General features: G+C 35.1%; 1 protein-coding gene across 1 annotated transcript in view; it reads left to right on the top strand.

Moving 5' to 3' along the window:
- Nucleotides 1–16,906, top strand: part of LOC143342152 (lachesin) — a 248,704-nt gene extending 231,798 nt beyond the window's left edge. The window contains exon 8 of the mRNA XM_076765734.1: nucleotides 12,229–16,906. Coding sequence (XP_076621849.1) covers nucleotides 12,229–12,482 — 254 coding nt within the window. The 3' untranslated portion in view covers nucleotides 12,483–16,906. The remainder of the gene's footprint in view (nucleotides 1–12,228) is intronic.
- The last annotated feature ends 1,084 nt before the right edge of the window (nucleotides 16,907–17,990 follow it).

Raw genomic sequence — 17,990 nt, forward strand, 5'->3', positions numbered from 1 at the left:
GCATTTATTTTTTCTAACGATCAATGGAGAGAAAGAAGTTATATTTTCGTAAAGTAATTGAAAACTTTCATATTCTTTCTCTTGTAGTTTAAATTAATTAACAATGGCCTTTGTAATTTAAACTGATTAAACGAACAAACGCTTCGAAACTGTGACACGACGTGTCGTGCTTGAATTTATTTTCAGAAGACGCTTAAGCTTTGTGCAATCTTTTGCAAGCAAATTTTTTAATGTTTCGTTAATTAGAAGCATTAAAGGTTCAAAGAAATGGAGAATATCTGACCAGTTTACTTTTCTTTGACGTTACATAATAAGCTCGCTGTTGTGTGTTCCTTTCGCGTTCGCTGTGTGTTCGTAATTGGGAAAAATAATTTCCTTCTTTGTATCACTCTTACACGTACACGCTTTGTGTAGTCGAATTTTAATACACAGTGCAACGTTTTCGCGTGATTCATTTTTAGCGAATTTCGTCGCTGACACCACATTTACGGGACACGCGCGTTCTTATTAACGATGGAATTACATCAAAAATATTTTACCTGCTGCAAAGGATTGCGCTGCTCTCAAAGAACTTGAGAAAGTACGAGCTGAAGAACGTCGACCGTTTTAAAGGACCGCTTCTCGTTAGCTAACGACGTTAGTAGTGCAATTTGTTCGCAAAAGACGGAAGCTCGAAAACGCGCCCGAAATCGGAGGCAAGAAACTTCGGATAGCTTTGAATAATGATGAGTAGATATAACGTCATGTCATATCACGTCAAATCTCGCCAAACAGCCAAAATTAACGTCACGCGCCCGTACGAGGTTGTCGATGCAACTAAAACCATTCACCTAACGCTAGACATTGATTTAAACGAGAATTAGTCGACACGATAATTGTTTTATTACAACTGACACGCATCGCGATTCGCTCTTCTTTCTACTTTTGTACATATCTAAATCTGCACAAATCTGATTTCCTTTCGTAATAAGAATATTATTCTATGCTAGTACGTTTTATTATTTTTACGCACATATCCTTTTCATACAAAACTGCAAAATATCCCATATTTCTTTCCTTAGTGATTTCATTGTTTATCCTGACTTACACTCGAACCTTGATCACTGACTCATTTTTGGAAGCTCTCTCTGTCTCACCCTTCCACCTTTTCCATTTTTTCAACCCTATATACAGGGAGTCCACACGAAAGTGTGACAGTCGCGATATTTCAATAATTATTGATGATACGAAAAAGTTGTCTATATATAAATTGCAGGATAAAATGGGATCTCTATATTGGCGCAAACGAAAATTTTGTTTATGTTATTAATTTAAAAGATTAATTTATGTTATTAATTTAAAAGATATGAAGTTTCGTTTTTTAAATGGAACTATATATTTTTTTTTGTATCACGCGATAGTGCTTCACCCGATTTTTATTAGTTTTCAAGATATAAGGTATACAGGGTATACAGGGTATTCAGCCATCCCTGGGAAAAATTTTAATGAGAGATTCTAGAGACCAAAATAAGACGAAAATCAAAAATATCAATTTCTTAATTAAGGCCTCGTTAAAAAGTTATTAAAAAATTAAGTTATAAAATTTCAAATCATTCTGAAAAAATTATTTTTGGTTGCAAGGGTCCATTATAATCATTTTTGGTTAATAGACATACCCCCCAAAACCTACGCATTTTCGAGAAAAATATTCATTACCGAAAATATAAGTGGCCAGAAATGTTTCACCACAATTTCATGCGTATATTTAAAAAATCATAACTTTTGAACGGATTGAAGGATTTTAATGTTTCAAACTGCAAACAACGCGTATCTTGGCGAAGAATATGTAAAAGTTCTAACAATATTGAAAAAGTTGTTCCTTGATCCTGTAAAGTTAGAAAACCTCCATAAAAGTGGTCCAATTTTCAAACATTCATAACTCCTACAATAGTGAATATATTTCAATGACACTTTTTTTCTGGAGTAGAGCGCGTGAGTACCCACAAAAAAGTATTAGACAATTTTTCTATAGGGCGTCAAACAAAATTACTAAAAATCAAAAACGAATTTTTAAGAAAAATCGACAGGGGAGAGGTGCTGAAATTTTTCGGCGAAATTGAAACGTTTCAAATCACCTTGGAAAAATTATTTTCAATTGTAGGGGTCAATTATAATCATTTTTGGTCAATAGACATATCCTCGAAATCCTAACCATTTTCGAGAAAAAAATTCCTTACCGAAAATCTAATTTCTGGCCAGAAATGTCTGCCCGAATTTTCATGTGAATCTTCAAAACGTCATAACTTCTGAACGGATTGAACGATTTTAATGTTTCAAACTGCAAACAACGCGTATCTTGGCGAAGAATATGTAAAAGTTCTAACAATATTGAAAAAGTTGTTCCTTGATCCTGTAAAGTTAGAAAACCTCCATAAAAGTGGTCCAATTTTCAAACATTCATAACTCCTACAATAGTGAATATATTTCAATGACACTTTTTTTCTGGAGTAGAGCGCGTGAGTACCCACAAAAAAGTATTAGACAATTTTTCTATAGGGCGTCAAACAAAATTACTAAAAATCAAAAACGAATTTTTAAGAAAAATCGACAGGGGAGAGGTGCTGAAATTTTTCGGCGAAATTGAAACGTTTCAAATCACCTTGGAAAAATTATTTTCAAGTGCAGGGGTCAATTACAATTATTTTTGGTCAATAGAAGTACCCTCGAAATCCTACGCACTTTCGAGAAAAAAATTGGAGTAGGTGGACAAATTTTTCGACAAAATAAAAAAATTTCATATCATTCTGGAAAAATTATTTTCGGTTGTGGGGGTCAATTACAATGATTTTTGGTGAATACACATGCCCCCGAAATGCTACGTACTTTCGAGAAAAATATTCTTTACCGAAAATATACTGTGTGGCCAGAAATGTTTCCCCGAAATTTCATGCGTATGTTTAAAAAATCATAGCCTCTGGACGGATTGAAGGATTTTAATGATTCAAAATTCAAACAGTGCATATTAATGGAGGTCTAGAACCCTAGAAAAATGAGTCAAAAAAATACAATGGATGTAAGGTCTACTCTTATGTCTGTGTTGAATACTATTATCGCGCATAAGCAGCTGTTCGTAGATTGCCGTTCCACAGGCAGAACTTTAAACAGTAATAACTTTTTAACGAAGCCTCAATTAACAAATTGGTATCCTTGATTTTCGTCTTATTTTGGCTTCTTGAATCTCCCATTAAAATTTCTCCCAGGGGTGGCCGAACACCCTGCATATTCCGTGCTTTTCCCTAAATGCAGATTCTAATTTTAATTTAGTCTAAGACAACGAATAGCCAATTGTTTTTGTACGCCGTTAGTCCACACAACCTGGTATTCTGACGTTAATAAAGAGTGATCAAGAGGAATACAACAATATTCATAAATAAAGAAACACTTTTTTTGTTACGTTCAAGGGTTTCGAACTTCGCGAACCAGTTCGCCTTTTCCTTGCGATTTTTCATTGCGTACATGATTAAATTACGAGTCGTCTCCACATAAGTATGATCTCAATATTGCGTGATAATTAATCACCCGGCTGATTAGAGTATCGACGAGCCTCGAGGAGCGAAACAAGCGCGTACGATGAAAAGGAAAAAAAAATTGATGAATGGCGAGAAACAGGAATGCTCGGGCGGGTACTTAATTATCGATAATTGTAAATCGAGTACGCGACAAACAATGCAAGCGTCACCGCGGCTTCCTCGAGTAATTGGCCCTGCCATTTAATTGAATAATCCAGGCGTCACTGAAACGTGCTCCAAACCGCTCCCGAGTAACCAGCGGTTCTTTTCTTTTCCCACGTCGTCCACGGTTAAGAACGTTGGCAATAATTAGCGGGGAGAAGAACTCGCGGGTTACATGCTTCATTAAAGTCGATTAACTTCGATGGAAATCTTATTCGAGTGCAGCGTGAGCAATTATCGGACAATGGTGTCGCAGACGATGGAAAAGCCGGAGACGCGAGACTGCAGCTACGGTCAGACGCTGGTTAACGAGGAGATAATTTTTATAATAAAAGTTTGTTCTACCGCGCAATCCCTTATGTACGCGATATAATAAATGATTTGTATTGGATTTATTTATTTTATGGTTTAATCAAAATTCTATGGACCTATCAAACCTATACGCCAAGTGGGAAACGAATTTCTCTGATTCAAATAAGTTGTAATTTTTGAATACAGAATGTGTATCGACGAGTGAATGTAATTGAATAGCGTGGGTGGAAACAAATGTAGCTACCACTTCGAAATGGATTTCAACAACGTAAACCTAGATAAACAAACGGGTCAGTTTGATTACCAAACCACGCGCGATCTAATATTTACTTAGACAAATTTGTTATAGCGATAATCCCCGCGTGTAGACATTAACACTTTGTTTCTATTTAAAGTCAATAAGAAATTGTCGATGCAATTACGAACGGAACTACAATTTGAAAATAAAATAAAATTTAATTCTCCGTGAGAGGGCTAGGGGGTAAAATAACAACCCGACAAGCTATCCCACAATTATTAAATGTTTTTATTCGCGAGTGATGTGGGTAACATGTAGCCACACGTAGGTTAATGTTATAACAATGATCTGAACTGTAACACGTCTTTAACAGACTAACACTGAACGACATCTTTACCAGACTGAGCTATGACAACGTCTGTTACGGACTGCCCTTTCTTCTTAAAACTCTCTTCAATATATAGATGACCTTACCCTAATAGTAAAGGGAGAGAAAAAGAGATAGGACAGAAAGACGGAAAAACGAAACTGGAAAATACTTAGCGTAGGGAAAGGTTACCTAGGCGAAATCTTGAAGGAAAACAGGTGCTTCGTATGGCTCTGGTCGCCAAGTGTTTAACAGGACGACCATGCTCGCACGAGACCCTGGGAAAATGGAAAAATAGAACGCTTAAAACAATCCTTACATTCCATTCCCATTCATAACCTGGCAAGGGCGCAGTGGCTACACTCTGCTTACCCCTCGTTTTAAATTGTAAAAGTACAGAAAATTTCAAATCTGAGTTATTTCGAGCGATTCTCGATACTTTCTGACGTTCCATTCGTTAGAAAAAAATTGTGTTTAGAGGGTTTATAGCGGGTGGATTCGCGAAAGACTGATCCAACGTTACCCCATCATTTTCGTCCCTGTCAAACCTCGAACAACGACCGTCGCGGTTGTTCTTACGTACGTAACGGACGTCTGCGAAATTGCTAGTTTTTAAACGGCTGTCCGCGGTGGAAATCCACGGGGGAAAGGAAGCACCGATACGTCGAATCGGGGTTATCGGGCGGTCAGGGACCGTCAAATTTTTGAACGTCGACCGCGACCGACCGCGCCAGAGGCGGAGGCCGGTCGTTGTTCTCTCGTCTTTTTGAAAAAGTAATTAAAAGAATCGTATTTTTAAATACGTTTCGCCGCGGATTCGAGTAATACCTTGGTTTTCCGGGCGTTGGAAAGAGAGAGAGAGTGAATATCATCGACGGGGTCCTCGACGTTTCGACGAAGCGTGCAAGTGACAGGAGCTCGGCCGGGTTTTGCGGGACGCCAGCTGAACGACATTCCAATACGTCAAAGCGGGGAGCATCGCGCGGAAAGTCCAATCGCTTGGCCGATTATTTTTCCGGTTATTACGCGCGGACATATCGGCCGCCACGGCGATATCGCGATGCGCCATTTTCGCGCGGTCGTTCGTACGTGATCTGACATAAAGCGGCTTTCGAAACCGGTATACAATTTGACGGGCGTTAAATCCCACGGCCTAGACTTCACAGGGCATGATGAGATTTCACGCGTTCATCTTTATTAATGAACAGATCGGCCGATAATTTGTTACAATCGCGGCGAACGGTCGCATTGACTCCCCCGGTTACATTGACGGGAGTCGATATCCTGCGCGTTCCTCTACAACGGACGTTAATGTGCAAGGTTGATCTATTGATTCGCGAATTTCAGGATGCACCGCAATTCAAGGCTATTTGGACCATAAAACCGTCGACGGTGGACTGAAAATTACGCGGCAATTTGGGTTATCGTTTCGTTTAACGATATGTTCGCTGGAATTAATTACTGTTTAGGGCAGGCATGCAAACCTCGCGGGGGTCGCGGGCCAAATACGGCCCGATTTATCGGATTTTCCGGCCTCTTCAACCCACTCATTTGTTCCGTTTTAAATAACAACTTTCTTTTTGTTTAAACGTCCATCGATTTCGATACTACCCACTGGAAAACTATTTTATACTATTTTAATTAAGACACGGACACGCCAAAATCACTCACGAATACCTCGTCAAGATCCTTCAGACTCTCTAACTTATCCCAGAGCGAACCTACAGTGAGTATAAAAACAATTCGTACAGTGACTAATTACGACTAAAATATTGAATAATAATGTTTATTAAACAGTATTTTTTAAACAAGCATGTTACATACATTCTCCAAAATCTGTACCACAACAATTTCAAATAAACAAAAAAAATGTTTATATAAATAAAAATGGACAAAATGACAGAAATGAACGAGTAATAAGTATTCGTATAGTTCTGTTGTCATTATTAAGCGTACATGTTATTTAAACATTTGTAATAAAAACAACAAGTAATTGTAAAATTAATATTTATAATTAGTGGACTGCGGGTCTTTACGCAAATTCATATTTTCATTTATGGAATTAATGAAATGAGGGCCTTGTAGAGGGTTATCTCAACCCCTAAATATAATGATTCGTATCTTACTTTAAATATTTCTTATGTTTTTGGATATTAAGTGCATTCTGTAGTTTTTTGGAAATTAAAATTTCCCTTAAATGCATAAACATCTGCAGTTTAATAATTAGTATTTAGTAGGGTTTCCCTTTGATTTTGTTATTGCAGCTAGCTTTGTATTCCATTCGTTGATTAAAGTATTTTTTAAGTCTGTTTTAAATGAAATTGTATGTTTTCGAATTGCTCGTTCCAGATAATCCCACGAATGCTCAATAGGGTTAATATCTGATGGTTGAGGGAGTTTTTTAAACGTGCTAGAGTATTATATACAATCATTATCTTGCATGAACACAAAATTATTTTCTATACCCATTTTTTCAGCATTTGAATGAAGATGAATTTTTAATATATTAATGTACATCTTGCGATCCATTATTCCGTGAATAAAATGCAATTTAGCCCCAAACACATGTGGAACCACCACCATGTTTTATTGTCGGTTGCAAGTTCTGAGGTTTATACTCTTCATTTTTTTTTCACGACACTGTGAAGAGTCCATCGGAGTCGAAAATATTAAATTTGCTCTCATCTATGAAGATGACCCTCTTCCAAAACTCCATCGGTGTTTTTACGTAACTTTGTGCAAACTCCAATCTCTTCTTTCTATTCCTTTCATTTACGTAATATTTTCTTCGAGCTGTTCTACCATGATAACCTTGATTTCGCAAGAATTGACATACAGTACTGTTTAAAGAAGATACAGTGATGTTTAAATTATTTTTTAAGCTCTTCAGCGATCTTTGTTGCATTCATTTTCGAATTGTTTTTAATAAATCGAATAATACTACGACCACTATGTTTAGAAATTTTTCGCGGCCGTCCACTTCTCACACGATTTTGTAATGTTTTTCGTAATCCGTATCTATCAATGATTCCTTGTATCGTAAATCTTGGCCTTTTTTGCTTTAATTATGCAAATTAATAATATCTTTCGCTCTTCTACGGTAGTTTCTTTACTTTTTCGACCCATGTTGCTACAGTAATGATAGATGGCAACGTTTCTAAGCCGACTGGCATAAGTAAGCTATATTTGAAATTAATTACGTTGTGTTTATACAACAAAATTTGAATCATAAATGTAATAAACTGTAACTGTACGAATACTTATTACGCGTTCATTTCTGTCATTTCGTTTATTTTTCTTGATATTTATATAAACAATATGAATATTTCTTTTGTTTACTTGATATTGTAGTTCTACAGACTTTGGAAGATACATGTAACATGTTTGTTAAAAAAATATTGTTTAATAAACATTATTATTCATTAACAACTGATTTTAGACTGCAAAGGAACCGAAATTACAAGACGAAAATACGAAATTAAACCTCACACGGCCCTAATATTGTAAAAACACGTGAAAGACACGATAGATTCTTTCAAAGAAATAAACATGTTCTGAAAAATATGAAGTTGGAATGATTGCTTTATTTTGTGAAGTGGATTATTATCACTATTTTGATAAATAACCAGGGAAAATGGACAATTAATAATACGTACACTTTCACAAAAAAAGAATTAATCATCCACAGAGTGCTTCTTAAAAGATACTAGCTTCAAGTTTAATATATTAAAACATTAGTTTACTTTGAAATTCACAAATTGTTAAAAGAAAATAGGGTCGTTTCATTTTTCTCCGTATACTTTGAAAAATGGACTGTCCCGATGATTTGTTGTACTCTGATTTATGGAATGTCAAAACTTGCGACCTCAGTCAATGGAAGCACTCGTTCTGGATTGGCTCCGAATACCATGTATGTTACGTGTATAAAGCTTTCAGAATTAAATCTACCAGTTTGCTGCTGCATATGGTAGACGTATCTGCGAAACTGTTTTAAACGAGCCCATTAGATCAATCGATATGATCCCAGATCAGTATTAGGCTACGTGAGCAAGAGAGTGGAACTGATACTCTGGGATATTGCATTGCATTAATATTGTAATGTATACAAATCGGAATTCATCCTTCTTTGATCTTCTGCTTAATGGACTGACGAAGTGATACGTAAACCGATCGCAAAGTTATTTATTTAATCAATAGCTACTAATATGAATTATGACGTCTCGCATTTCCCAGAACCATCCTATAGAGACCAGAGATTTGATATTGCTTCGCGATACAAAGTTGTTCTTCGTGGAATTAGGTTTACGTAACGCAATTATCCGGGTATCATTAATCGAATATATTTGAACGAACTGCGGGAATCAAAGACATTCATAAAATACATGAAATAAAAATCGATGAATTTGGAATTTCGTAAAATACAACCGTGAAAAAAATATTTGTTGATCTTCTTAAATTCTTTTGGATATTTTTAAAAGAAATAGATATTCTATATTCAAGAGGTAGCAATCGTTATCCACGGTTCTCGATTTATTTTAAAATCGACTCAAACCTTCGGACGGGAATATAAAACTTAAACGTGAAGTTTCGTTGAAATCCATTCAACCGTCTTGTTTAATGGATTCCTTCTGAAATGCATGCGAAACGAAGGGAGAAGAAGAACAAACGGAATATTACACCACGATGGATATCAACTTTTCAGATGTCGCGTAGGAACGCCGCGATAATATACACAGGGTGTCCTCGAAAGAAATTTGTTAACTTTCCTAGCCGTGTTTGGTAGGTAATTCTGAATCAAAATGGCCGTGTACAGAATGAGTTTGTATTCATCCCTTATCGAGATGAACGTTGTTTAGTAAAGTACGGAGGTACGTGGTAGCCATTGATGAAGATGCAGACTGGTTTGAATGATGCTCAGTCTACTTTTACATTTTCAATAGTCACCTACTATACGACTCTTATTCACTGTGCGCATTGCCTCGAACGTTTTCAGAAGTATACGTCCGTATTCGTGTACAAGTTTAACGTTACTGTATCTCGTTTTTCTACCAACGTGTACAGGGGAAGTGGAGAGCATAATTTTCAAAGCTTCAAATATATTTCAGTTTCTCTTAACGAAGTAAGCTTGAACATCAGGCTTTATTGTGAAAGCAAAAGTGTGATAAAAAGATAGTATAAAGTATTTATTTTTTATATTATTCTGCAGTGGAATAAAACTCACGATGACTATAACCTTTTTGACTCAGTCTTCTAAACACGCTGGATAAAATTGTCGACTTTTCCTCAGAACACCCTATGTATTCTTTCCTGCGTTTCAAACAGATCCTTCTCAAGTTTCAGAGACTGTAGCTTTTATGGTATGAGATTGCACGTTTCGACCTTAAAGACAGGACAATAAGCTTCAGGATTAAGCATGAAGTGAGCTTTAAGCTCGACCCTCCAATAGCAGTAAACTAATGGCGCGCTAAACTAACATTGATTAAGTAACAGTCCAGCGTATGTAATACTGGATTTATGGGAAACTGATAAGCTAACGTCAGTCCATTGATCTGTAGTCGAAGCTCTCTGTAAACAATTCTACGATGGCAAAGACTCTTTATATCGACGGCGTATGAAACAATAAATTTAATTCGATTAGTCAACTATTAGACAAACCCCGTACTCGATAAATTTTATACAGCAGTTATTTTTAATTCATTTTGATCGAGCATTCGAAGAGACATTGTTTCAAAACGCGGTGAAAAATTTGCTGAAAATATACTAATGACACTTTAATTACAGATTAATGGGCTACCTTCATTTTCTATATTAATAATTAAGCGTAACAGGGAAATTGTAACTTTGTTAAGTTTGGTTTATTTGACGTTCCCCCACCGATTCGAGAATTTCCCTAGAATAGCGCATAATTGCGACAGTGAAAAGCGACTTCGCGAAATTCGGTTTGTTTAACATTTCTCTACCATTTCGTGAACCTTCCAAGTTTTTCACTTTAATTTTAATCCTTCAGATTGGTGCATAATTGCGACAGTAAAATGTAACTTCGTGAAATTCCTTTTGGTTTCTCATTTTCCTACTTCGTGAGAGTTATTATTACTACTTTACAATTCATTGCATTTCACGCTAAGTTACCGTGTATTTCTACAGGGTGTCACCGAAGCTCGAAAGTTATAATGTCTCCGTTGCTTTTGATGATACGCGAAAATATCGTAAGACCACCAAAAATCTGAAATAAAGCGTTTTTTGTGATTTTTTTTGACAGATGGAAAAGTAAGAGGATAATAATATTCAAGAATGTTAGTAACCATACCGTTAAGTGTTGAAAAAAATATTTATTCAAAAATAGTGCAAACTGACGACGCCGGAGCCATTCTCGCGAGGCGTGTTGAATTTGAGGCGCTCTGCGGCAGCTGATACTTTTGAATATAATGCGCATAACATATTTTATTTGGTGAACTATTTTTGCTTTTCTATTCTATACACCGTTCTACTCAACATAGAATTGTTTAAAACTATAGAATATAGTTATCTATTAAAGGGAATACAAAAATTCAAAGTATAAAAAATCGGTTTTTAAATTTTGCTACTACGGCGCACCCTACCAAAAAATATGAAAAATTTCAGAAATATAACCAATGATAATACGCATTTACAGTAATTATATAAATCTAGTGTCTCGAAAGCTTCAATACGAAATCCGTATTTTTCTGCGTTTTTCATTTTTCACATTTAGAATTTGGAATCAAAAAATCGGAAAAAATTCTTGAACACGTATCTCGATAACCACAATGCATCAGATTTTTTTACGTAATTTTCGATAATCCGGATTTTCCCTATAACTACCCTTCCGAACGAGATAGAGGGTTGAAACTTGGCACAGAATGTTTTTTTCTGATGCTCTATTGATGGATCCATCGTATGTCAAATTTGGTTCAAGGGCATATTTGACCCCCTTATTTGGCTATATCCTTTGTATCTGGATAAAAACAAAAAATTTTCTCTTAATCTACATGAGTATAGCTAGAGAAATACGTAGGGGATTTTCGATAAGTTAATTTTAACATTATTTTTTAACAAATGATTGCCCCACTTTTTGTACAAAATTGAACTTTTTACTTCAAATGCTTGCCAATTACACGAAAATTAATGTTTAAAAAAACCCCTACGTATTTCTCTAATTATACTCATGTAGATTAAGAGAAAATGTTTTGTTTCTTTCCAGATACAAATTTGATTTTTGAATAAATATTTTTTTTAATACACTTAACGACATGGTTAATAACATTCTTGAATATTATTATCCTTTCACTTTTTACTTTACCATCCATCAAAAAAAAAAAAAAAAATCGCAGAAGAAACGTTTTATTTCAGGTTTTTACAGTGGTCTTAGCGCTTAAGAGGGAAGTGTTCTATAAAATATCGGATAAAAAATATTTTTCAAAGCTTGTAGGGATTCAATTTTTAAGAAGTCGTACGCCGCTCTTTATAATGGATGATCCAATTTGGGAAACTGAAGTCCCCTTTAACAAGAAGATTGGGAGAAGCGACGGTGACGCATCAATTTTTAATACATACTCGTAATACGCCGAATTCTTACGTTTCAGAAATCGATAAACCGCCAACGACGAATAGGCCAAGCACGAGGTGGGCTTCGAATAAAGCCAGGAAGATCGATCACAGTTACGAAAGGAAGACAGCTGGAATGAAGGACGAACCAATGGCGAATGGTATCGACGGCGATGACGAGCAGATTGATTTCCAGTCGGCGACTGCCTCGTCGTTTTTTCATCGACATTTGTTCACGAACCTCGGTATTACCGCCGTCACGGCTATTTTGGTCGGCGGATTATCGACGTAGGTGTCCTTCCGCAGTGACAATTCCGCCAAAAACTGATTAACCCACGTCTCGACGAGTCTTCAGGATGACGCGGGTCGCGAGTACATACGCGAGTTAGAACGCGTTGAAATCCTCGCGGAACACGGACGGGTCTGATCCGATGGGACATCGTGGACCAGCCAACCGAGAGTTTCTTCCTTGTGTACACGAAACTTGCCGGAAGCAGTTCGAAAGCGAAGAAATTTGCGATTCCGTGGTAGCTGCTAAGATCAAGGATCCAACACGGAACATTCGCGAAGTATCTCTTCTTCCTTTGGATGTTGATGAAACTTTGCTGGTTTGTTCAGCAGCCAAAAATGAGGGATATGTATATTCTCTAGCTATGGCAACCGAAGCTTCAAGTCTCGAGGGTAGTTTCACCCCTCGAATGCTGTTTAACCACTTAAGGGGCCATTCTACCTTGCAGGCAAGAAAAAAAAATGTTTCTTAGTGATTTTTTTTGTGGACTATTAAAGATCGATTAATTCCGGGTTTTGTGGATATATTTATTATATATTTAACTGTATTTACGAATTTTTGCAACGCATAATTTCTACTGATTACGCTGTTTTTGGTGATCAACAAACAACAGTTTTTACGAACGACGCCCGACTGCGTAGATGATGTCTTGCGAACAAGTTATCCGAAATCCAAAAAACAAAGATATTCTTTATATAGATAAGTTTAGTTACAGCATGAACTACGATATTTTCAAAGATACTAAAAATGACACAATGGTAGTTATTTTACGAAAAGGTACAGAAAATTTTCATATATTCGGTTGCTTTTTTGTTAATAAAAGAGAAATTATTGCATATATCGCAGTTATCTTAGTTCATGCGATAGAGAGACCAGTTCTAAAGATACTGTATAAATTTGATGTTGATATTTTGAATAGTTTTCATGTTACTGTCTACGCAGTATCGAAAAATGTAGTTTCAAGAAAAACAGCTTTAAAGTTTTACGTCCAGTTCTTATACCTGCGCGTGGTACATTTCAGCAGACTATAACTTCGATAGTTTTCCGAATTTCAATTTAATATTCACTAGATATATTTTCGAGATTACATACTAAAAGAAAATGCAAAAAAAAATTCGTTTTTTTTAATCCCACAAAGTAGTAAGGCTCCTTAAATTCGAGTTACCGTAACTAAAGGAAATACTAATGAATTATTGCTAACAAAAATACGTAGCCCATATTTTATCTTGCTCCTTAAACCTGCTAAATTTTATCAAAATTGAGAAGACGGTACTTTACGAATGTCTGTTGTAAGTAAAACGTGAATCGTTGCGCGTATGTATTTCTTCAAAGTAATTTTCAGTATGGGTCTCATTTCAGCGGAATGCAATTTTTATATCTGCGATAATCGAGTGCGTTGTGTTTCCAGAATGAAAATGTATGCTTTTCGCGCGTATTTCATGCCATTAGATCGATGACGTTGCTTTCTATATTATCGTACTAATTTTCCTTCTGATGTAGATAATTTGTGAAAAGTACACAAAGACCGATGTTATAAACTTTTGGTTCTACGTTAACGATATTTCCCATGATGAGTCTGGAAATTTTTCATTTTTATACAGATCGTTTAAAAGTCTGTACAATAATTACTGTTTGAGTTTGTGAATATCGACGAGGCCTATCTAACTATCGAATGCGTTGATCGTATGTTTTATTATTCTTTTTTAATTGAGTTTAAACAGCCTGTGCATAAATAATGTATAAAATATAACGTTATTTATTATTCAATAGTAATTATGTACATGTTTCAAGTTATTGTTAAAGTTGAAACGCTTCTGTAAATATTATTTCACGTACTGTCTGATCGTCTAATGTTCTTATTGTAGAAAATGGCAGTGTAAATTAAGTATTTTCTCTTGTATATAAACCTCGTACCTAACCGATATGTACCATACGTTTGTTTATTGGTAATAATTGTTTTTTAATTATTGTTCTGCAGTAACGTCAATTTATACGTTACACGAAATTACATTTTCATTGAAATACAAAGTCACGTTGCGTACATTTTATCACCTTTTTATGAGGAACGAAAATTATGAAAGTACTACGATAGCTTTTACGGGAGAATTATGATCATTATTTTTCTTAAAGAGAATACTATTTGTTACGAATTAACAAATAAATTGTATTATATTACAAGATATACATACATGTATTTATATTTTCGTTTTGGTTGTAATAAATTTCCGCAAAGGGCTCAAAAGTCAGGCAATAAAATATAATTTCACGTGTTTGTTGTTATTTAGTTTTTTCGTACTTTGTTATTACTTGGCTTCTGAACTATTCGCGTGGACAGCGTAGGAAAAAATTCCATTGCAATTAATAAACATTCGTTAGATGTAATATCAATTAATTTGCTACAAGATGACTGTCGTATATCGAACATTCCGTATACGCGTTATTAATACTAATTGTAAGAAAAAAATTTAATTAAGTAGAGCGCTATTTACCAACGTTGCGAAGTCTGGAGCATTTTAAATACTGATGCTTTTAAGAATTTACAATTTAATTTGCAATTCATTAACATGTTCTTTCATGTTAAGTTAAGATAGTTAGAATGTATTTTACTTATTTAACAAGAAGACGGTATTTAATAGCATTCATACATTGTATGTGCGATTACTTTAATAAAATTGAAGCTATTTTTTCTTTGCGACATTGTTTTGGAAAAATTCTGACTAGTATGGATTTGAAATCAATTAATGTGTAATAGATAGAAAGTCACTTTGTTTACTCTGAATATATTCTATGTTACGAAAAATACTGAACGATATACAATTGTTAGTGCGAAATATTAATATAAGTAGGATTTGATTCTACTAATAAATATTGACTGTTCAAGTATAGAAGTTGAATAGATTCATCAAAAATCAATTTTACTTGTTAATTTAATGATATTGGTGCTATAGTTGTTACAAATTTATTATGAACACTAATAATAGTAATCGTAAGTTTATTTTATTTACGTGTTACTTGATGAAATGATTCTTTAGAAACAAATAAAAATTATTATAATATTATATTCATAATAAAGTGTAAATACCTAACGAAGAGAACTTTACATTGCAGGGTGCATAAATAAATAAAATCACTTTGTAAATGGGGGATTCAACAGAAAGGTTACCTCTCTCGAGAACTCTTTGGATAGCTTAGAAAAATCGCTGTTCAAAGTTTCTTTCGAACATCCCGTATACGTAAGAACAATGTGTATACAACCCTTATGGAGTAAGGAAACTGGAAGAATTTTTGTCGCAAATTAAAAATTGATTATGATTTTATGCAAACAATCATTCCTATTTCTGTAAGATATTTGTTAGTCGTCAACGAAAGTACACCTCCAGACTTCGATTACCTACTACAGAACTATCGTCTACGACTATGTTCAGATATTTGTCGATCAGTACAAGCGCACAGAAGTATTTCCTGAGAGAATCTGTGATCTCATTCCGTTCCAAACATTCATTTTCACGGTTGCTTTCGCGGATCCTTAGGTAACAATGCCGGTAACCGAGAATAGCACGTACGAATTAATGTATAGGGTTGTATAGAACGACGATCCGGGTAATATTTTAATGTACCCCGACCACTAATGTCACCGTGTGCGTCCCTCCTTCTTCGAATCGTCGTTCGAAATAAGGTAGATCAGTACAAGTAGAGCGAACCGAGTAGCTCGTTTGCACGCGTATTGCCAATACAGTACCGCCCCGCTTCTTGTTTATTGAAATAGTTGTTAAATATTCATCGAGAATAGAATTCTTTCCATCTCTGTCAATAGCTGTATAATTAAAAATCTATTTGAGATTTTTATTACATCTATTTCAAACCTCTCTAAATGATTGCAAGAAGAGAGGCGGTGCTGTATCGTGGTTGCTTATGGAAAAACGATGCTGACAACTATCCTTCGACCTCAAGATTTCATCGATACTCTCTCAAACCACGGGGAACGTTGACTAAATTGTTATCGTGTCGATCACTAAAGATCTATGAATTTTTCGATCGAGCTTGGCGGTCGTCTTTAGTTCAGCTTACGTGCGTTTGCGATAATTCCCGATATATCGTGTACATACACAATGAAAGTGTGATGCCCAATAATCTGTACGACATAGACCATTGCTTTCGGTGCATAGGATAAATTATATTGTACAATAATAGCGGGTGTATGATAACGGTAGACTAAGCCTCAGGGACATGTAAATATGTTAAGCTCTAAGACGATGTTGTATTAGTTTTTGCATTTGTGATCACACCCCGTTCCCCTTCCCGTGTAAATACAATGTGTACTTTGTCGTATACTTGGGTAATAAATGTTAGACAATCGTAAAAGTGATGCGTCTAAGTTACATTTATACTTACTGTGTGGTTGTTTTCTCCTCCAATCAAACTGAATATGGCGCTGACTCTCATGGTAAATTAATGTGGCATTGAAGGCTCCGATAGGTCCTGCAGTCGATCCTTTGAACATAAACAAAAGAACTGGTTTAGAAATACATCTGTTCAAGGTACACAATGGCAGATTATAATCATTAATATCAACAAAATTTATTATAGTAATAATACATAGTATATTATAGTATATTATATAGTAATATATATAATTTACTAAATTTAATATATTACAGTATGAACCTTCCTAATTATAGTATACGATCTACAATGTGTAAATGATTTTGGATATAAACTAGGGTTTTCCAAATTCGACGAAGGAAATAATAATGCATTCATCACTAAAGCTTAACGTATTCGGACCTGAAATTTAGTTTCGCTAACTAATAATTGCTTTCTAAGCGGTTTTGGAGAAATTGTAAATATACCAAATAAAATATAAATAATGTCTACACGTAAAATATATCTACAAATTATATTATACATTCCAGAATTATTGATTTTAAAATATCATTCTACAGATACGTTACCCTCAGGTCCAAAGAGGTTAACAACTGTAGGAATATATTTCACGTGTATAATTTTCAATTTGCAACTCATTTTAGGCGTGAAAATATTCGTACTGTTTATATCTGATCAGGTTAATAAGTGTGGATGTATCTGGTTAAAATTTTCATCAATAAATTAGCAAAGAACAACATTATAGAATTTGCTAACCCTACTTCGATGGTTGGTACGAATACGATTTTTAGAGTTTCTGTTTTTAACTGCAGAGTGCGCTGGAAATCCACAGTCTCGAGGTTGGTAATGCAGTTCGTAAGAACCAACACTTGAAACGTTACGAATAGGTTATAGAAAGCTACAGAAGTTAAATGTGGCGACAGTTATGATTTGATAAACGATCGAAGTATCGATCGCTTTGGATCTGATGAAGAAACTATATTTATATTAAACTATACGAGATTCTTACCATTCAATTTTCCAGATGTATATTAACTTCCACTTCCTTGTTAGTCGAGAAACTACTAATACGTCCGATCGCGCCAAAATCCACAGATCGAAGAACGACAGCATCCCATTAGCAACGAC

Source organism: Colletes latitarsis, chromosome 5 (assembly GCF_051014445.1).
Source record: "Colletes latitarsis isolate SP2378_abdomen chromosome 5, iyColLati1, whole genome shotgun sequence".
Taxonomy (NCBI): domain Eukaryota; kingdom Metazoa; phylum Arthropoda; class Insecta; order Hymenoptera; family Colletidae; genus Colletes; species Colletes latitarsis.